This window comes from Mustela erminea, chromosome 5 (genome assembly GCF_009829155.1).
Source record: "Mustela erminea isolate mMusErm1 chromosome 5, mMusErm1.Pri, whole genome shotgun sequence".
Classification (NCBI taxonomy): domain Eukaryota; kingdom Metazoa; phylum Chordata; class Mammalia; order Carnivora; family Mustelidae; genus Mustela; species Mustela erminea.
Window position 1 is genome coordinate 21,980,595 of NC_045618.1, and position 20,013 is coordinate 22,000,607.

The following is a 20,013-nucleotide window of genomic DNA, read 5'->3' on the forward strand; positions in this document are numbered from 1 at the left end:
GCCTCCCGGGTTCAGGTTGCGCGAGGCGCGTGTTTGTGGCGCGGTTTCCGACCGCTCCTCTTCCTGTGCATGCGGCGCTGTGTCCCGGGTTGCAGACGGCCATGGCGCCGCGGGTCTGGCGTCGGCGGACCCTGGAGCGGTGCCTGAAGGAGGTTGATAAAGCCACTGGCCAGCCAGAGTGTTTTCTCACGTAAGTGAAGGGAAACGCGGCCTCTGGTGAGGCCCAGGTCTCGCGTGGGCGCGGCCTGCCGGCAGATGCTGGAGTAGCGGGATGAAGGGAAGCGTGCGTCTGTTTGCGCCAGGTTTCACCTTACGCTCCGCTAGCCCGTCAGAAGATTTTAAACGGTCACAGGCTGCGCAGTGCGGCTCTCCCAGTCGTGTGCTAACCAACCCAAGCTCAGTTCCTCATACTTTATTGAAAGTAATAACTTTGGTGTCTGTCTGCCCCCGTCCCACGATGAGCTGCTTGAGAGTTAGGACTTCGTAACATAAGCTCTTCGTATTTTGTTGAAGGACTTAACGTACGACTTAACGAAAGTGTGGCTCTCAGATACCCGACTTTTCCCTTGAGCGTCAGGCGCACAGCAGCCCCAGCCGTATACGTTCTCAGCATCTCGAACTTCTTATGCCAAAATGACCTGTTTCTGTCTACTGTCTTATAGTCTGCCCTCCCTGAAATCCTTTACACATGCACCTGCCTTTCCTATCTCAGGAAAGGGCGCCTCTGTTTTTTTCAGTCATTCAGACATGTAACTAAGCGTCTTCCTTGATAGCGTCCTTTTTCTCATGTCTGCTTCTAATTCATCAGCAAATTCTGTCGGTTCTGTCTTCAGTCTGTGTTCTGAATTTGACTGCGTGTCACAGTATCTGCTGTTCTAACCCCTGTACAGTTGTTATCCTTTCCCTGGATGACTCTGTCATCCTAATCACTGTACTTTCATTCCTTTTCCTCTGTTGGTCATCTTTCCGAAGTGTCAATTACATCGTTTTGCTCCTTTGCTTAAAATCTTTTTTTTAAAAAGACTTTATTTATTTATTTGACAGACAGAGTTCACAAGTAGGCAGAGAGGCAGGCAGAGAGAAAGGGGGAAGCCGGCTCCCTGCTGAGCAGAGAGCCTGATGCGGGGCTCGATCCCAGGACTCTGGGATCATGACCTGAGCGGAAAGCAGAGGCTTAACCCACTGAGCCACCCAGGTGCCCCATCCTTTGCTTAAAATCTTTTGATGGTGGGGCACCTGGATGGCTCAGTGGGTTAAAGCCTCTGCTTTCGGCTCAGATCATGATCTCAGGGTCCTGGGATCAGCCCCGCATCGGGCTCTCTGCTCAGCAGGGAGCCCCCCCCCCCCACCATCTCTCTGCCTGCCTCTCTGCCTACTTGTGATCTCCGTCTGTCAAATAAATAAGTAAAATCTTTTTAAAAAAATTTTTTTCTGATGGCTTCTCTTTACACTTAAAACAGCAAACTCTTATCTCGGAGCCTGCATGTTACAGCTCCCATCTACCTCCTTGGCCTTCAGCCTTCTTCACCACACTCCAGCCATGCCTTCATTTCTGTTCCTCAAACTCACCGAGTTCATTTCCATCTTACAAAATTTGCTCTCGCTGTTTTTTCTGCTTGAAATAGATATTTCCAGGTCTTTGTAAGAATGTCTCCTCGTATACAGGTCTCATTTCAGATGTCAGATCTTCAGAGGTATTTGCTGAGTACTCTTGAGCCAAAGCAAGTGTTAACCATTGGTTGACTGAATGGAGTGGCATATAATATAGCTGAGTTGGCATTTAAGGCTAAGATTCACCATATATCTTTAGGCAAAGAGGTGTGTAATAGTTTCCCTGCATAAAATCCATATAGTAGATCACAGACTTAGTTATATATTAGTATGGCTCCTCAGCAAGCTAATACACTCTTTGGGGGCAGAATCTCTACTTAAAGTTGACATTTCTTTCAAGTTTGATTTTACACAGAAGTTAGGCTTTTTTCTTCTTTTAATTCATAGTGCTGTGAAATTATTGCCCTATAATTATAAATCTCTTTAAACTTCCTCCCTGTGCTCTCTTAATAGGATTCAAGATGAATTGGCATCAAACTTCACTTCGTTAACAAAAGCACTTTATGATTTTAATAAAATATTAGAGAATGACAGGATCCACGGAAGTCCATTAAAAAAACTGGTGATAGACAATTTTGATGATGAGCAGATTTGGCAACAACTAGAATTGCAAAATGAACCAATTTTGCAGTACTTCCAGAGTACAGTTAGTAAAACTGTTAAAGACGAAGACATCAGTCTTCTTCCAGAGAACGAAGAGCAGGAGTGTGAAGAGGATGGCTCAGCGGTGGAGTCTGATGATCAGGAGGTCTTCAAACAAGATCTGGAGGAGGAGGAGGTGGCTGACCCTAGTGGTGATGATCCTAAAGTGGATGAGAGAGCTAAAAACTTGAGCAAAGTTGATCTGAGGAAAAGTCCAGTGTTCAGTGATGAGGATTCTGATCTTGATTTTGATATCAGCAAATTGGAGCAGCAGAGCAAGGTGCAAGACAAAGTGTCTAGGAAACTAAGAGAGAAGTCCATAGTAGATGATAAATTTTTCAAACTATCTGAAATGGAGACCTTTTTAGAAAACATGGAAAAGGAAGAGGGACCAAAAGATGACGAGGAAGAGGAAGACATTAATTTTTTTGAAGATGTTGATTCTGATGAAGATGAGGGAGAACTGCTTGGAAGTCAAAAACCTCAGGTAAAGTTTTGGGAGAAGAGGCTTTCTACCTCCTTAAATTAGATTTTGTTCTATTTCTTGAAAAGTGGTTTAAAATACCTCAAAACTCACCAGAATATATTTTTTTTAATTTTATTCATTTATTTGACAGAGAGAGATCACAAGTAGGCAGAGAGGCAGACAGAGAGAGAGGGGGAAGCAGGCTCCCTGCTGAGCAGAGAGCCCGATGTGGGGCTCGATCCCAGGACCCTGAGATCATGACCTGAGCCGAAGGCAGAGGCTTTAACCCACTGAGCCACCCAGGTGCCCAAAACTCACCAGAATATTAATGAAATATTTAGATCAGTTGAAAACGATGAACTAGATAAATTAAACCAAAGCCATCATTTCCTTATCACAGAATGCTTGTTTTGAACCTAAGAACCATTGTCACACATGTTAGAGGTCTTCAGAATTCCCCTCAAACATATTCCATCAAACACTAGAAATAATAGGGAGAGGAAGGCATTTGTATACTTTAGATAGGGATGTTTTAGAAATGATTATAGTTAGAAGCTTTAGAGTTAGGATGTTGTACTCTGTCTTATCAGTTACAGATGAACCTATGCTTCCTTCCAGTTTGTTACAGTCTAGTAGCCCTTACGTCTGTGTGGTGATGTTGTCTGTCACTGGTTCCCCATATGTCATATGCATCCACATACATGCATGATTTAATGTGTTCTTCTGTTCTTAATTGAAAGTTTGAGAAATCTTTTTACTTTAGTCAGGTAAAAGTTCCAGAAACCTGAAATACAAAGACTTCTTTGATCCTGTTGAAAGTGATGAAGACCTAGCAAGTGCTCATGACGATGAACTGGGTTCAGATGAAGAGGAGGAAGAAATTGCTGACGAAGAAGGAGAGGAGAGCATTTCTGAAACGTGAGTATTTTGAGTCCTTTACGCTGTAAGCTAGAACAGTCCAATTGTGCGTGTGTGCTCATTGTCAAATATGTTTGTCCTAAGGAGTTTACATTCTCTAAGATCAGATGAAAGTGTCTGAGTTTAAAGGGGTTTTAGAGATCATCTAATGAAGATAAATATCACTGGCAGTGACAATCAAACTAAAAATACCTTACTGTCATTATTGTGAGATATATTTGTCTTACAGATTGAGGAATAATTTATTTTTTATATATTGCACACTTTTGTTCTGTTTCACCTAAGTAGTATCTTCTGTTCCTTAATAACTGAATGACTTTGGAATTTTGACTGTGTTAGGTATACAACATATCTATAATTACTAGAGAATTGGTTTTGTTTTCCTAAAGAAAAATTGTATTATCCTTTCATAAATGTTTTGGTATACTATAGTGATGAAGATAATGAACTTGAAGAAAGTGAAGACAGCAAGCAGCATAAAGAAACCTTGAAAAGAGTGACTTTTGATTTGCCAGATGATGAGGAAAGTGAGGATACAAGTATCTTAAATGTACAGAAAGATTCTGATGAAGTTAAATCCTCTTTTGAAAAAAGACAGGAAAAGGTAAGAATTGAGAATTTAAGGAATTTTTTTATGTTTACCAGGACTGTGGCACTCATAACTAATCTACTTTGTAGTTCTTGGTAGAATACTTTATCCTTTAAAAAACAAAACAAAAATCTTGCTGCTACTTCCTACCAGACACTTTATAGAGATGCCCAGGTGATAGGTAGCTAATTTGCAAAAATCAGTGCTTCATTCCCCAACCTGTGGCCCTCGATTTGTTTAAAAACTTGTTTTTTCCTCTGTCCCTGGTTTCTTTATACCTAATGGCATGTTCTTTTTAATTAGCTGTCCTGTGAACTTCTCTTTGTAGCTGATTCAGCTGCTCATGAGGATATTGTTTCTTTCAGATATTCTGTAGATGGCTCACATAGTCGGAATGTTAATTAATGCCATCTCAAACACATCTTCCAGAGTTGATAAAAATTATTTCCTCGTGTTAGGATTTCAGACAAATCAAGTGTCATTTGCAAATAATAGCCTGGTTCCAATTATTTGTCTTTACTGTTTAACCACATTAAAATGACGTCACACAATTAGAAATGAGAATAGGCAAATAATAAAACATAAAATATATCAATGATATCAAAATAATTATTAGAAAAAGAGAATCTGAGTTAAATCCATGATTGTGGATTGTTTCCAGAAGAGAGAGGAGATTTAAGGGAGGCAGTGGGGAAGCATTGGGAAAGAAAATATGAAATTGCATTGAGTTAGTTTCCCAACCTCCCTGTGTCTTTTCAAAAAAAAAGAAAAAAGAAAAGCAGGTTTAGTTTTACTGGAGAATTACATCAAGCTTTCAAGAAATACCACTGAATTTTGTTCAGTTCCAACATATAAAGAGGGAATTTCCAAACTTCTTTTTCTTGTGAAGCTATTAACAGCATGATAGCCAAACCTGACATTAAAACACTCACACATGGTATCGTTTAAATATCCAAAATAACACAGTGAAAGATTAACAACACCATAACCAGATGGGCCTCATTTACTTGATTCAGGATTAGAAAATCTATTAATGTAATTCTTGGTTGTAACAGAATAAGGAGAAAACCACATGGTTTTTTTCTGATGTCTGAAAGGCATTTGATGAAATTCAGTATCCATTCCTAATTTTCACTTGTAGTGAAATAGAAACACATCTAACTAAAAGGTGCTGTCCTACTTAGTGGTGAAATTCTAGAAATACCCCTTTAAAATGAAGAATAAGAAAATGTCCACAATTACAGTTACCACTGTTATTTAATGTTCTTGTAGATGTGTCAGTGCAACTACAAAAGAGAAAGATAAGAGCATTAATATATGCAAAGGATACTGGAAAAACCTAAGCAGATGAATTGAAAGCTATTCAGAAAAACATGAGAATTCAGTAAAGCAGCTGAGAAGGCTGGTATTTTGTATACTATAAAGTCATTAAGAGATATCTTTTAGTTAGCAATAATTTGAATTTTGGAGTGTGGGGTCAAAAGAGGCTCCTTCAGTTACTAATGTTCTAATAAAGAAATTAACGTTCGAATGCTCTAATAATCAAAGTTGATAGTGGCTTGTGAATAGATAGATCACTGGACTAGAATAGAGCCCAGAAATCTACCCAAATTCTTCTAGGGGAATTCAGTATATTATAAACATGGCCATTTCAAATCAGGGAGGGAAAGGTCATCTGCAGCTCCTACCCCACCTCAGGTGTCAGGAATTGGGAGTCACTGTTGGTTAGTAATAAAACGGTGGCGAGAACAAAACAAATGTGTTGAGAAATAACGCATTTCTTGTTTTTGTGTTTGTAAAGATGTTAGTTGCTTTTATTTAGTTAATAAGCCTGATTTTGTTTCCTGGATATGTAATAACTTTTTGTCTCTTTCTTAGATGAATGAAAAAATTGCATCTTTAGAAAAAGAATTGTTGGAAAAAAAACCTTGGCAGCTTCAAGGGGAAGTGACGGCTCAGAAGCGCCCAGAGAACAGCCTCCTAGAAGAGACTCTGCACTTTGACCATGCGGTCCGCATGGGTACGTGAGCCCGCTGGGCCCCTTCGAGTGTGTTTTCATGCTTTTTCTCTGTTTCATAGAGAGAGTCAGGGGCACCTGGGTGGCTCAGTGTGTTATGCCTCTGCCTTTGGCTCAGGTCATGATCTCAGGATCCTGGGATCCATCCCCACATTGAGCTCTCCGCTCAGAGGGGAGCCTGCTTTCCCCTCTCTCTTCCTGTCTGCCTCTCTGCCTACTTGTGATCTCTGTCTGTCAAATAAATAAAATCTTAAAAAAAAACAAACAAAAAAAACCTTGTAAACATAGAGAAAAGTTGAAAAAATAGTACAGCAAACATAAGGGTGCCATTCAGGTGGATTCACCGGTTAACATTTTATATTTGCTTTCCCTGCCCTGTGTATATGTGACCCATGTGTGTGTATCTGTGTGATTGCATGTTTTGTTTTTTGTTTTTTTACAGTTTAAAAAATCTGTATTAAAACATTTACAGTCAGGGAAGAAAGAGGTATCTACATCATCAAATGTGGAATGTTGAAGAAATATTTAAAATAAATAAAAGCTCTGAATGTGGTTGGGGCTGGCTCAGGCTGGGGGACTCACAGAGGCCTCTGCGCATCAGCTCCAGGCTGCAGGGGCCAACAGCCTAGCCATACTGGCCTCCTCCTGGATGCAGCACAGCAGTGCCTGGGACACAGAGTCTGTCAAGCACTGATGCGGTCAGCAAGCTCCCTCCCTGCTTTCCTCACTTACCTCTGTGAAAATGTCTGTCAGGCTCTGGAGCCCAAAGAGCCCCCTTTTTTCCGCTGATTTACTTGAAAGTAACTTATCAGTATCGTGACACTTCACTTCTAAGTACATGTATCTCTAAGAAATAGGACGTTCTCTTACATAGCCATAGTACTCTTAATTCATCCAGGAGTTACTAATATGCTAATTAGTGTCTATAGGGTACCTGATGTGTAATCCATAATGATTTCTGCTAGTGATCTGTATACAATGCTTACTGTCATTGTCCTCTGATTAAATTCTGTACTCTAGCCAGAAACCCTGGTCATCTCATCAAATTCTTTCTTGTACCTATGAAGTCAAAATGAATTTTCATTTTATTCAGTTCTAGAGAGAATAAAAAAGATGGGGAGAGTACCCAGGTGCATGGGCTAAAAGTATTAGTGCTTATTACCAGATATTCTCCAGTTTGTGGTTCTCAAACTGGAGGGAGCATCAGAAGGGTTAGTTAAACAGATAGGGTGCCCCCACCAACTTTCTGACTCAAGAAGTATTGGGCAGAGCCAAAAAATTCACATTTCTAACAGGTTCCCAGGTGTTGATGCTACTGGTTCAATAACCACCATTTGAGGACCACTGGTCTAGTTTATACCTAATGAGTCATGTTATATTTCCTTTAGCCCCTGTGATCACAGAGGAAACTACCCTTCAACTGGAAGATATCATTAAGCAGAGGATAAGAGATCAGGTCAGTAAGAATGAAATTTAACTTAATTTTAAAATTCACTGAGATTTTTAGAAATAATAGACTGTTTTGGGACCGTCACTTTTCTTCGTTTTCATAGAAATTTTGTTTGTATCAGTTCTTCATTTAAAACCCTTAATTTACCCTGAAATGTGCTACTAAGTTTACACTGCCCTCCTCTTTTGTATTGCTTTTGTTGTGTGAGACACTGCCTTTCACTAGTGCTCTGGAAGGATGGGCAGTTGTGTGTGAAGAGAAGGGGCAGCCAGAGCCACTGCCGCTCTTCCTTGCCCCTTATTTACCTGTCTGGTGGTGCCTGGTGAAGCTGGTGGAGAGTGACAGGTATGGGGACTGATTCTGAATTGTTCTGGTCATCCTTGGGACCCTTCCATCTAAGCACAATATCTGCTGGGACAAATAAAGGGTTTATTTTTTTCAAATGTTAAAAACCTAGCAGAGTTTTTATTTAAGAATTGATCTCAGATCCCTAGAGCAACCACTTAAAAAGTATAGAAAGGTAATGAAAAACAGAATTGATACATTAAAATCAAATACTGAAGGTGTTTCAGTAACCCCAAATGAGGAGCAAAAGGATGTATGTGATGATGGAGGTTGAGAAATCCTGTGGTTTGTTGTCTGCAAGCAAAAAACCAGGAATGCTGCGTCCCAGGACCTGAGACCAGAGGAGCTCTTGGTACAAGTTCCAGTCTGAGTCCAGAGGTCTGAAAACTAGAAGCAGTGATGTCCAGGGGCAGAAGAGGGATGTCCCAGCTCAAGCAGAGAGCAGATTCACCCTGCCTCCCACTTTTTGTTCTATTTGGGCCCTTGGTGGATTAGATGGTGTCCACCCAAATTAGTGAAGACATCTTCTACTCATTATACTAGTTCAGATACTGTTCTTTTCCAGAGACATCCACACAGACATACTTAGATACAGTGTTTTACCGTCTGTCTGTCTGGGCATCCCTTTACCCAATCAAATTAACACATGAAATTATCTGTCACAGTGGGCAACTGGGAATAAAACCTGCTGGGGACCCCTGAGGATTTATGTAGAATTTGTCTCAGAATTTACCCCTCTGGGGATGGATCTGCTGGAATATTTATCCACTAAACTCAGTCCTTAACTGGTTAAGGTGTCAAGTCGTAGACACCTCAGAGCTGTCTTGAGCACAAATAGGCAAGATGCCCTGGCAGTCTAGAAAACCCACAGGATAAGAAGCAGAATGCCATCTTGAGATGGGAAGCTGTCAGCATGTACAGACACGGTCTCCCTGCAGCTACAGGTGAACTTAGAGGTGGGCTGGGGGATATGAAGCAGGACATCTACACAGTCTGCTACACAGGTGTTTAATAATACCAATCTCATGAGAAAAAAGAATTGATCCTATTTTGTAAACTTAGAATAAGACTAGGTGTATGACCTGTACAACAAGGGATGGCGTTAAAACGTGTATAATGTTCACTTGAAATAGGAAGGATTTGAAGGGTGGTACTATATGTGGACTATCCTTAAATTTGAAATGCAACAAGACAAACTCCGAATGTTGACTTTTAAACAAACCATGATGGGGAAATGGGGAATTAAAGTTGGTAACAGGAGAAAGATGCATTTAAAACAAAAAGGAAACTTAAGTAATGCCATTTTTGCTTTTCATAATACTTATTTTTTGTGACTTGAGTACACATTTTACAGGTTGAAATTGATTAGTTTTTGCTCTAATTTGCTTACTCTGGACTGACCACAAATTTTCCAGAGGCAGAGTCCTAAGTGAGCCTAGAATAAAATGATAGATTTTGTTAATTTATGTTCCTTCCAACTTTCATATTGCAGGCCTGGGATGATGTAGTACGTAAAGAAAGACCTAAAGAGGATGCATATGAATATAAAAAACGTTTAACATTAGACCATGAGAAGAGCAAATTGAGCCTTGCTGAAATTTATGAGCAGGAGTACATCAAACTCAATGAGGTAAGGAAGCCCAGAAGGCAAAGCCATCATTATTTAAAAAAAAAGAAAAGAAAGACAGAAATAGAAAATCCACTCTTTTGTTTCTACCCTGATGGCTGAAATTCATGAAATAAATAGAGAGCTCTTGGTTCACCTCATTTAAATGTGAGACAGAGTATGTTAGGAATAGAGGGGTTATAATACTTATGCCACTGAATGTAAGGGTGTAGAAGAGCTTGTTTGCAGTTATTTATTGGTTACCTGACTGTTCCACACAATTACTATAGTAGTCCTACAATTTTAAAATCTGTTCTCATTTGTACTTCAGAAGTTGCTGATAGAACATTATCTGTGAAATTGATTCAGATTTTTGGTCCGGTGGGTTATTTGTTTTTTGATTCTTATTTCTTTTCACTTAAATTCTTTAAAATATACCTGGTTAAGTAGGACAAAGTCCTATTTCCAATAATACTGTATCACCAGTATAGTGACTGAATTATTCCTTTACACTTGATTTATTGAGAATGTGGTCAATATGTGCTTGCAGATGAGATGGCATTTTTATTTGCAAAAGCCATTTAAGATTCCTGCCAGATTTGATTAATTAATGTCACGTTAGCGGCAATAGCAATCAGTGCCCTTGATGCTACTGTTAAGTTGAAGATCGGGAAAGATTTGAATTAATTATTCCTGGCTGCTTTGCAACCCAAAGTGGTAGGTGAAGGAACATGTTATTGAACATTGCCTGGCTACTTTGAGGTGATTCAGTAAATACAGTAAAGCATTTTGTAACCATGAGAGTTAAAAATTAAATACGTAATGTGACAGCTGTACCAGCTCTGTAAATAATTGGTTTTATTTATGTCTCAGTATTCAGCACCCAGTTCACAAGTTTTTGAGTATGGACTTAATTTAGGCTTATTCTGCACCCATTCCATTAAGAGTTCATCCGGGGAGGATGATGAGTATTTTCCGATTTAGTGTCTATCCTGGAAGTAATAAGCAAGGTGATGGTACATGGCACATGAATAAACTTCTAGTTATATATGTATAGTATATAGTTGTATATGTATGATTTCACAGCCATTAGTGTGGGATGAGGTAAGCAACATGTTCAGGATTAAAAAATAAGTTAAAATAAGCAGTGGTGAGTGCTTCAATGTGGCTGAAGGAGGGCTCAAATGACAGGCGTTGGAGGCAGACCCTGATGCATCTCTGGCCTCAGGGTCATGGAGGCAAAGAGCCAGTTGCTTCCCTGTTTTGGGTGTGTTTTGTTTTGTTCTGTTATGCTTTAATAAAACAAAAACAGTCCTGGCCTTTTAAACATGGGCAGAGGGAAAAGGGGATTGTGAGCATTTGGGTTGTTTCTATTTTTGACTGTTGGGAATAGTGCTGCTCTGAACAGATGTATTTGTTTGAGAACCTCTTCTTAAATTCTTCTGGATATTTACCTAAGGATGGAATTGCCGGGTCATATGGCAGTTCTCTGTTTCACTTTCTGAGGAGCTGCCCCATTCATTTCCATTGTGACTGCAGCATTTACATCGTCACCAGCAACAGTGCACAGCGGGTCCAGTTCTTCAACATCCAACCCTTGTTACCCAGCTCCCCTTTCTTTTGATGAGAGCCATCCGAGTGGGAGTGGCTTAGTTCTTGACAGAAGTAAATACCAAGGGAATGAAACTGTAAGTTGTCAGTTATAGGGGGAGGGGTCGCTGCAGCTCTGAAGTGCACATCGCATTGCTTCTTGGACTGGTGCTGGCTCCGAAGTGGTATTGATAACTCTGATTCTGCCTTGTAATGTGTCTTTGAAGCTGAAGCCTTGATGATAAGAGATGGGGGCATATCCTTATTGAGCTTTGTGTTTTGTCCTATGATGTATATTAAGCTGCTAAGTCTGATGTCATTGAACTTATTTTCTAAGCAAAAAACAGCAGAAGAAGAAAATCCAGAGCACAAAGAAATTCAGAAGATGATGGATTCCCTCTTCTTAAAATTGGATGCCCTCTCAAACTTCCACTTCATCCCTAAACCAGTAAGTGTGTTAACAGTTCTGTGTGTAATCAGAGCAAACATGACCTTAATTCCTCTTTGAGCTTCTGTGAGGCTAGCTTTTTGTTTGGTTTTAGGATACAAACCTGTAGGAATTTCTAGTCCCAAGCAGTTCTGGCTTCCTCTGCTGATCCAGAGTGATCTCCCCATGTGCTGTGCTAGACCTAAAGTCTCTTCATTTCTCATTCTTGTTCAGCTTTCAGTTGTGTTTTCATCCTGCGGTTGGTCTTGAGACCTGTGATGTCTGTACCTGATATTTTCTGAGTACCAGCTATTTGCCATACTAAGTCCTTCATATATATTAACCCCTTTTCTCCAATTTTATTAAGATATAATTGACATGTAATACTGTTTAAGTTTAAGATGTACAACGGTGGTCTGATAAATAGGTTCTCCTACCATCAGAAAGCAAAATGTTCCTGTAAAACCTTTCACAAGCCTAAATGGGGTAAAGCAAAGAAGCATTACCATTAATTAAATGGAAAGTTTTTTGAGCTTTTCAGACTCCAAAAATAACCTGTCCTAGGCTTTCCTGATACTTGAGGACCAATCTTGTAATAGATGCACAGATAAAACGAGATAAAGCACAGATGCTCACAGACACTGTTTAAAGGTATGGTGGCTTGATACTGAGAAACCAAGTGTAGTTCCTGAGGAAGGAGCTGGGCAGAGCCGCTCACAGCAGAATGCTGAATGCTATTTTTCCTTTCACTTTTTTTTTTTATAAAAGTGAAAATAATTCTCAGATTTCTGTCAGCAAAAACAGGTACTCATGTAGGTCTTTTGTGAAAGTATAGTCGCCTTGTGTGAATTTTTGAAAGGCATGGTGTACGGGAAAAATGTATATTGGGGAGTGACTACTGTGTTAAGTTTAGTTAATAGCCTTCTCCCCATATAGTTACAGTTTTCTTTTTATGATGAGAGCTTTGAAGGTCTACTTCCTTAGCAACTTTGAAATATACAATACAATAGTATTAACTCTAGTCATGCAGCTGTTCTAAAGGAGAGCAGAGCTTTATTAAAATATAGTCCAGGGGAAGAGCGGGCCAGTCAAGAGAGACAAAAGCCCCAGAAACTCTGGGATATGTGCTTCTATCACTTTTTTTCTTTTGGGAGGGTCCTAGGGTAGCAACTTTTGAGTGACAGTCCTGGATTATATAATAATTAACCAAGTACTCATGTCCTTTCCAAGATGGTTGCAAGTGTGGGCAACTGCAGCATTATTTCTGTTCTAGAGACATAGCTCAAATAAGGACAAATGGCTGCTTTCTGCATAAGTGCAATAAGCACAACAAACTTAACTCTTTTTCTGCTGGGATGTCGCAAGTCAAAACCTGCTGCTAGATGGGTAGAATGTGGTGGTCCTCGCGTGGGGCTCTCCAGCCGGACATCTAAGGTCCATCTTCTTGTTGCACATGCCTAGTTCCTGCCTAACTCTGTTTGACACATCTCACTTAGTATAATGCCCTCAGGATACATCAGTGTTGTCATAAATGGCAGGACTTCCTTCTTTCTATGGCTAAATGGTATTCCATTGTGTGTGTGTGTGTGTGTGTGTGTGTATTTATGTATGCACCATATTATCATATTATCTTTATTCATTCATCTGTTGATGGACACTTGTATTGTTTCCATGACTTGGCTGTTGTCAATAATCCTGCCATGGTCATGGGGGTACAGAATCTCTGAGCCGGAGAAGGGCACCTGCTTGGCTCTACAGATGGGCAAGGTGCTGGCTGGGATCTCTACTTGGGCACTCCTGTGAAGAGGAACATGGTCTGCCAAGATCTAAGCACGGGTTGCTAGAAGCCCTGCACTTGTTCTTCATCCCAGTCTGATCCTCAGTGGTCAAGTCCCACAGACTCCCTCTGTGATCCCCATGACACAGAAATGATTGGGCCTGCTCAGAAGCGTTCTGCAATGCTGGGGAGCTCGAAGGCCACCTTGGGCTCTCTTCTCACTGGAGAAACCATAGGCCAAGTCTCTCTCAGCTGGCCTGGGATAGGGATGAGATGATGAGTATAGTCTCTCCTACCCTTCTAAATGTGGTCCTTCACAGTCCTGTGGATTTTTCCAGTGTTATCTTGTGTATGGATAGTGCTAGTTGGTGTTGTGAGGAAGACTAAAGTAGGGATTGACCAGTGTTGTCTTGATGACGGTAGTGGCCCTGTCCGTTAATTCTTCATCCACAGAATACCAAGGCAGGTATTACTCTTTCTGTTTGCAGATGAGGAAACTGAGGCTTAGGAGATTGGGAAGGTTGGATCTAACTGGGCATCCATGTTCTCGCCGTTGCATCATGTTCCCTACACCAGGCCCAGACCTCCAGTGATCTTCCAGTCTGTCTGACTCCCACCACGCTGGGCTCACTGCTTCTGTACCTTTTAGAGCTTCCTTCTCAGTGTCGTCTGTGGACCCGTAAAGCATGCAGTGCCATCTTTCTGGTACTTGTTCAGCTATTGCCCCTTTGTGTCCCTTGTGTTTTCTAAAACTGAGGTACCACGAATCTCAGAGACTAGTCTAGAAGTCCGAAACCTGAATTTGATTCTCCCCTAACTAGCTTTGCGAATTAGGCAAATTGCTTCACACTCATCTATAAAGAAGAGGTAATCTCCAAAATCCTTCTGATTCTTTGATGGTTAAATGTTTGTTGTTTTTTTTTTAAAGATTTTATTTATTTATTTGACAGATAGAGATCACAAGTAGGCAGACAGGCAGGCAGAGAGAGAGGAGGAAGCAGGCTCCCTGCTGAGCAGAGAGCCCGATGCGGGACTCGATCCCACGACCCTGAGATCATGACCTGAGCCAAAGGCAGAGGCTTAACTGAGCCACCCAGGTGCCCCTGATGGTTAAATGTTTTGTCCTGTGTGTCTTGTCTTCTCAGTCAGCATTTATCACCTGGTTTTTTGTTGTTGTTGTTAATCAAGTGTAATTTCTATTAAGGTTTTGGTGGCAGGAGCCATCTTTAGATACCAAAGCACCTAGTGTGGGCTATGTAGGGGATGAAGAAAAGAGGAATCCTCAAGCCCTCTTGGCCACAGGTCCTACTGTGAAAAAGTTACTGACGTGAAGAGCATGATCCTTTCCTGTGCCTTACAAGGCCCCATGTGATCTGGCTCCCTCTCACTCGTCTGGTCTCTGCAGCTTTCTGTCCCCCAGCCACTCTCGTCGTCTTCCAGTGCCTTCAGTGGGCAAAGTGCTCCCTTCCCCCACACCTTCCTGCTGGGCTCTCCTCTACCTGTTAGGCTGCACTGCTTTTTTCCATGACTGGCTCCTTCCAATCTCTGGGGTGTCAGATGAATGCCATCGCCCTCCTCCGTGTCCTCATTTCCCTCATACCTATGATCGCCATTGGTCAATTGCTGATCGTTCTCTACTCATTATCAAGCTGGCACAAACGTGTTTTGTTCACTGCTATTTCCCTGCTGTGTCTGTCACACTAATGTGGAGCCTGCCATGGGGAGGTACTCAGACCTTCCTTGGAACCTTGGGAATTGAAGAAGGTGGGAATAGTATATGGGCCTACATGCCCTATTTGAAAGCCTTTCTTATTCCTCTTGAGAAATGTAGGCTTTTCGGTACAGGTTCCCCTTAATACAAACTTTTTTTCATATTCGGTTTCGTATTTCATGAGCTCCAGAAACCCTGTTGACCATCTTTTTTTTTTTTTTTAATTTTCTTTGTATTTCTTTGTATTTCTCCCATTTTCTTTGTATTTCTCTTTAAATTGTAGATTGGAACACAGTGTTCCTAATAAATAAGTGAACAGTGGTCCAATGGAAGAAAACATTTCTTTCACACTGACATTTTTTTCAATTAGAATCCACGATCCTATTGTGTGTATGACTTATTTTTGTTCTGTCTGAAATTTCCTGGGGCACACATCTGCTAGTTGATTGGCATATGGCCAGGAATGCATTAAGGAAAAGGTGTGCAAAGGAATCAGTGACACTCTCTGCAGTAGAACCCCTTTCTCCTCAGGCCTGTGTTCTCTCCAGGGCACACTCCATCTTTTACTTCACTCTAGAAACAGACTCCCTGTCCCTGTCCCCTGGTGCTCCTCAGAGATGCGCAAAATTTAGATGTAAATGAGATGTGCATTAGTGTAAGTGTTAGGTAAATAATCACTAGTGTCCTGCTATCACCATAATCTGTATGAAGCTTGTTTTAATTTCCGTCTTTCCTGGACATTTCTTTAAAAAAAAAAAAAAAAAAGGGTCTTCAGTTACCATCACATTTTATGACATTGCATAGCATTTCTCTTTTTTATAATGAACAGATTTGATTTATTTCAATACTGCTTTAGTTTTCCAAAGCAGTTCTTGATCATCTCACATTTGTTTATAAAGCTGTGTTTTCAGTAGCTAAAAGATGAGAAAATTTGTTTATCCAGTAGCCTATTTTGACTCTTGTTCTGATAAGCATTTTTCCTTGTATCTTTTTCTGTATATTTCTTATAGCTGGCCTTTTTTTTAATAACTAAAGACAGGATAATATTCGCAAAAATCAATAGATTCTTTAACAATAGATAGGATTATTGGAAAATGTCCACGTCCATGGCAGATGGTAATAGTTTAGTGTAATAGGCGAAAGAGTAGGTGTTCAAATGTGGTAGAAATGTCCTCCAAAAGTGTAGAAATAAGTGTTCTTGGTGCAGCAGTGAGACAGAGAAGACCCTTGAGTACTCAGATTATCAAGATTCCTCAAGCAGCCTATGCTGCCCACCAGCACGGCTGTCATTCCAGTTAGCTTTGCTATCAACCATCTCACATTTTAAATCTCCATAAAATATTTTATTTTTTTTAAAACCTGGGAAAGCTTTTTTTAAAGATTGATTGATTTATATGAGAGTGAGTGGGGCAGAAGGAGAGAATCTTCAAATAAACTGTCTGTGGAGCACAGAGCCCTATGTGGCACTTAACCTCGTAACTCATGAGATCATGACTGAACCAAAACCGAGGCAGACTTTTAACTGAACCACGCAGGCTCCCCTTTATAAAGTATTTTATGTATTATGCTTTAAATTAATAGGTTCACACCTTAACAATAGAGAACAAACTTGAGGGTTGCTGGAGGAGAGGTGGCTGGGGGGTGGACTAAATGGATGATGGCTGTTAAGTAGGGTACTTGTTGGGTTGAGCACTGGGTATTGTATGTAAATGATGAACTACTACATAAAAATAATAGTAAAGTCAATTCTAAAGGATATTAAGAAAAATAAATAGGTTCACAATACAAATATTTTATATTAGGACTATTTATGACTTCCTCTTATATACGTTGTCTCTTTTCTAGCCTGTTCCAGAGATTAAAGTTGTGTCAAATCTGCCGGCCATAACCATGGAGGAGGTAGCCCCAGTGAGCGTGAGTGATGCAGCTCTCCTGGCCCCGGAGGAAGTCAAGGTAGGAAACCAGTGTGGAAACATTTAGTTTTTTGTTTGTTTGTTTGTTTGTTTGTTTTTTAATAAATTAGTTGTTTATAGCTAGATCCTTACTCAGTGTCATTATCCTGGAGTTTGTAGCTTTTATTCTAAAGTATCAGCAGTTTTTAATTATAATCAAGCTAATAGTTTTACATAGTACTCAAACATCAGTCTTCTATAATCAGATATCATGAGGTACAGGTACGAGAATTATTATAAAGGCTTCTTGTAAATATCTAATGTCTATATCTTGTTATAATTCAATTTGAATACTAGCAGTGGTGTTGGGTTAACATAAATGGTTTATGTTGGTCATAAACTAGCAGTGCTTTAATGCCAGCATTTTCCCCATTATTGTATCCATTTAATGCTTATCAATAATGGAATTGGTATCTAGAGTAGAACATTTGGATTATTAGAAGTTGGAGGTCACCAAATGTAGGCGGTCCCTGGCTCATGAACATTGATGCTCATGCATTACACAGGAGGATGGTTCCTGCCAGGTCTCATCTTCCCGGCTGGTGTAGTAGCAGCATGGCTCTTTGTCCTTCCACACGTGCTTTGCTGCACCCACACCCACCCCTTCAGGACCTCTGCCACCTCTATAGGGAGGATAGGCTGGCAGCTGAGGAGAATAGAGAGGACATTGATCCTCCCTGAATAGATGTTTCCCTTCCATTTCTGGGAGCCCCTCCTGCCAGCCAGTAGCTGTCCTCAGCAGCTGAGGCTGTCTCTGATGTCCATCTGGAGTCTTAGGTGCTTTAGGGGCCCTCTTCTGGGACTGTCAGTGGGATAACCCGGCTCTCCAGGCTGCCTTTACATTGTAGTCTTTGTCAAAGAATGCATTCCAGGTCTTAAAGAGCTGAGCTCCCAAGGCTCTGTGGGGTGCAGATGGGTGCTGTGCGTTCAGCTCCTGGCGGCAGGTACAGCCCATTGGCCACACTCTCTGGAATAGCTGCTCTTCCCATTTCCTGAGTAGGGTTTATAAGTTGGATTAACTGGTATGCTGGTGGTTACCTTTAATAGGAAAAAAATAAAGCTGGAGATGTAAAAACAGCTGCTGAGAAAACAGCTACAGACAAGAAACGAGAACGGAGGAAAAAGAAATATCAGAAGCATATGAAACTAAAAGAGAAGGAAAAGCGGAGAAAACTGCTTGAAAAGAACAACCCAGACCAAGCAGGGAAATACACAAAGGCAGTAGCTTCAGAGAAGTTAAAACAGCTGACCAGAACAGGCAAAGCTTCGCTACTAAAGGTAAGGACGCAGGAAAGAAAACCGCTATAGAGGGGCCTTGTGGGCAAGGTGGTGGTAAGCAGTGGTGACATCTGCTCCACTGTGAGCCTGCTGACGCCACCCATGTGCCAGTGAAAGGCCGCTGGAGTAACAGCTTGAAACAGGTGCCCTGGGGCCTGGCAGCGGTGGTCTTCCACTCCCTCCTCCCTTCAATTATAAGAACGTTGCAGCGGCATAGAAAGCTTATAATACCTCTGTGCTGACTGGTGTGATTTTTCATAGTATCTTCTCAATTTCTGGATTTTTGTACTTTTATACTTCATTGTAAGCATTTGGCTTTTTTTACTTACAAGAACATTTTATAGCATGAGTGTGTTATTATTTTTAATTGCAGGATGAAGGTAAAGACAAAGCCTTAAAGTCGTCTCAAGCATTCTTTTCCAAATTACAAGATCAAGTAAAAATGCAAATCAGCGATGCAAAGAAAACAGAAAAGAAAAAGAAGAAAAGACAGGATATTTCTGTTCATAAATTAAAGCTGTAACATATTTTGAATATAATATAAATATTAAGGTATAAGTTTATATTCTGTCATTGTTCCCTTTTATAATAAATTTTTTGAGAACTTTTCTTTGCATACATGGCAGATATTTGAGAATTCCTTATTTTGAAAAGACAAATTCCAAACTGTCATTGGAAAGCCCCAAATTGCTTCTTCTGTGAAGCTGAATGTAACCCCCAAAGCCCTTTCCACACTGTGTTCTTGCTGGGGCAGGTGAAGGCCAGCTCAGGCACTGGCCAGTAAGCAGGAGCTGGCCTGAACGCTGACCAGGGCCCGGGAGCCAGCTGTCCCTGTCACAAGCAGCTGCCTACAGCAGGGGTCTTCACTCTTTGGGTCCTGGTTTTCTTCTCCCACTGCCCTGTCATCCTTTCACAAAACAGGTGACCTGCCATCCGCCTGAAGGCTTTGTGTAGGCTCTAGAGTATGGTCAGATACATAGAGGGCAGGTGTGACTTAGACAGGATGGAAGGCGAACACAGCAAGGAAGGCAGACTGGCAGTGTGGTGAATCTTCATGACTCCCCGGTACTCACCTCTGCATCTGTGGAGAGCTGCCTTTTGTCTCACAGGACCTCATGCTATGCTGGTGGAAATGCCCTAAACCTTAACCTGGGAGGGAAAATGAAAGCAGCTTCTCCTTAAACAGCAGGGAAAGCCCTTCTGATTTTTCATCTACAGGCAACCATCAGCAGGAAGGAAGAGGTTGTGAGCATGTGCTTTCTGCATTTCTGCTTCCTAATGCAGCAGCCGGCCACATCAGGTAGAACCAGGCTGGCTGGTGCTAGCTGGAGCACCAGTCAATACTACCTGGTCATTTGTTGGAAGTTTTATTCAGGAGACTTCCCTTCACCTTGCACCTTTGTCTTCTAAACTGTTTGAGCAACCCCGGGTCTCTGTCTAGCCTTAGTGGAAGTGTCATTTCATGTTAATGCTGGTGTGAGTGTTCTATAGCTCTAAGGCTTCCTGCTTTCTTTTCAGTTCAGTTTGCCAGTCCCCATTCAACTGCTAGCTTAGTTCTCTTTCCCTCGAGTCTTTCTTTCATAATCATTCATCAGGATCCGAATGTTTGATCCTCAAGTGATGATTCACTTTAC

The 20,013-nt window shown here is 41.1% G+C and overlaps 1 protein-coding gene across 1 annotated transcript; it reads left to right on the plus strand.

Moving 5' to 3' along the window:
• The first annotated feature begins 33 nt into the window (after nucleotides 1-33).
• Nucleotides 34-18,997, plus strand: MPHOSPH10 (M-phase phosphoprotein 10). The gene is made up of 11 exons (XM_032342246.1): nucleotides 34-190; nucleotides 2,065-2,740; nucleotides 3,483-3,637; nucleotides 4,070-4,241; nucleotides 6,105-6,246; nucleotides 7,632-7,699; nucleotides 9,531-9,668; nucleotides 11,572-11,682; nucleotides 16,995-17,102; nucleotides 18,149-18,379; nucleotides 18,753-18,997. Exons 1-11 carry the CDS (start codon nucleotides 102-104, stop codon nucleotides 18,900-18,902), a joined length of 2,040 nt encoding a protein of 679 aa, XP_032198137.1. The 5' UTR covers nucleotides 34-101; the 3' UTR covers nucleotides 18,903-18,997.
• Nucleotides 18,998-20,013: the final 1,016 nt, after the last annotated feature.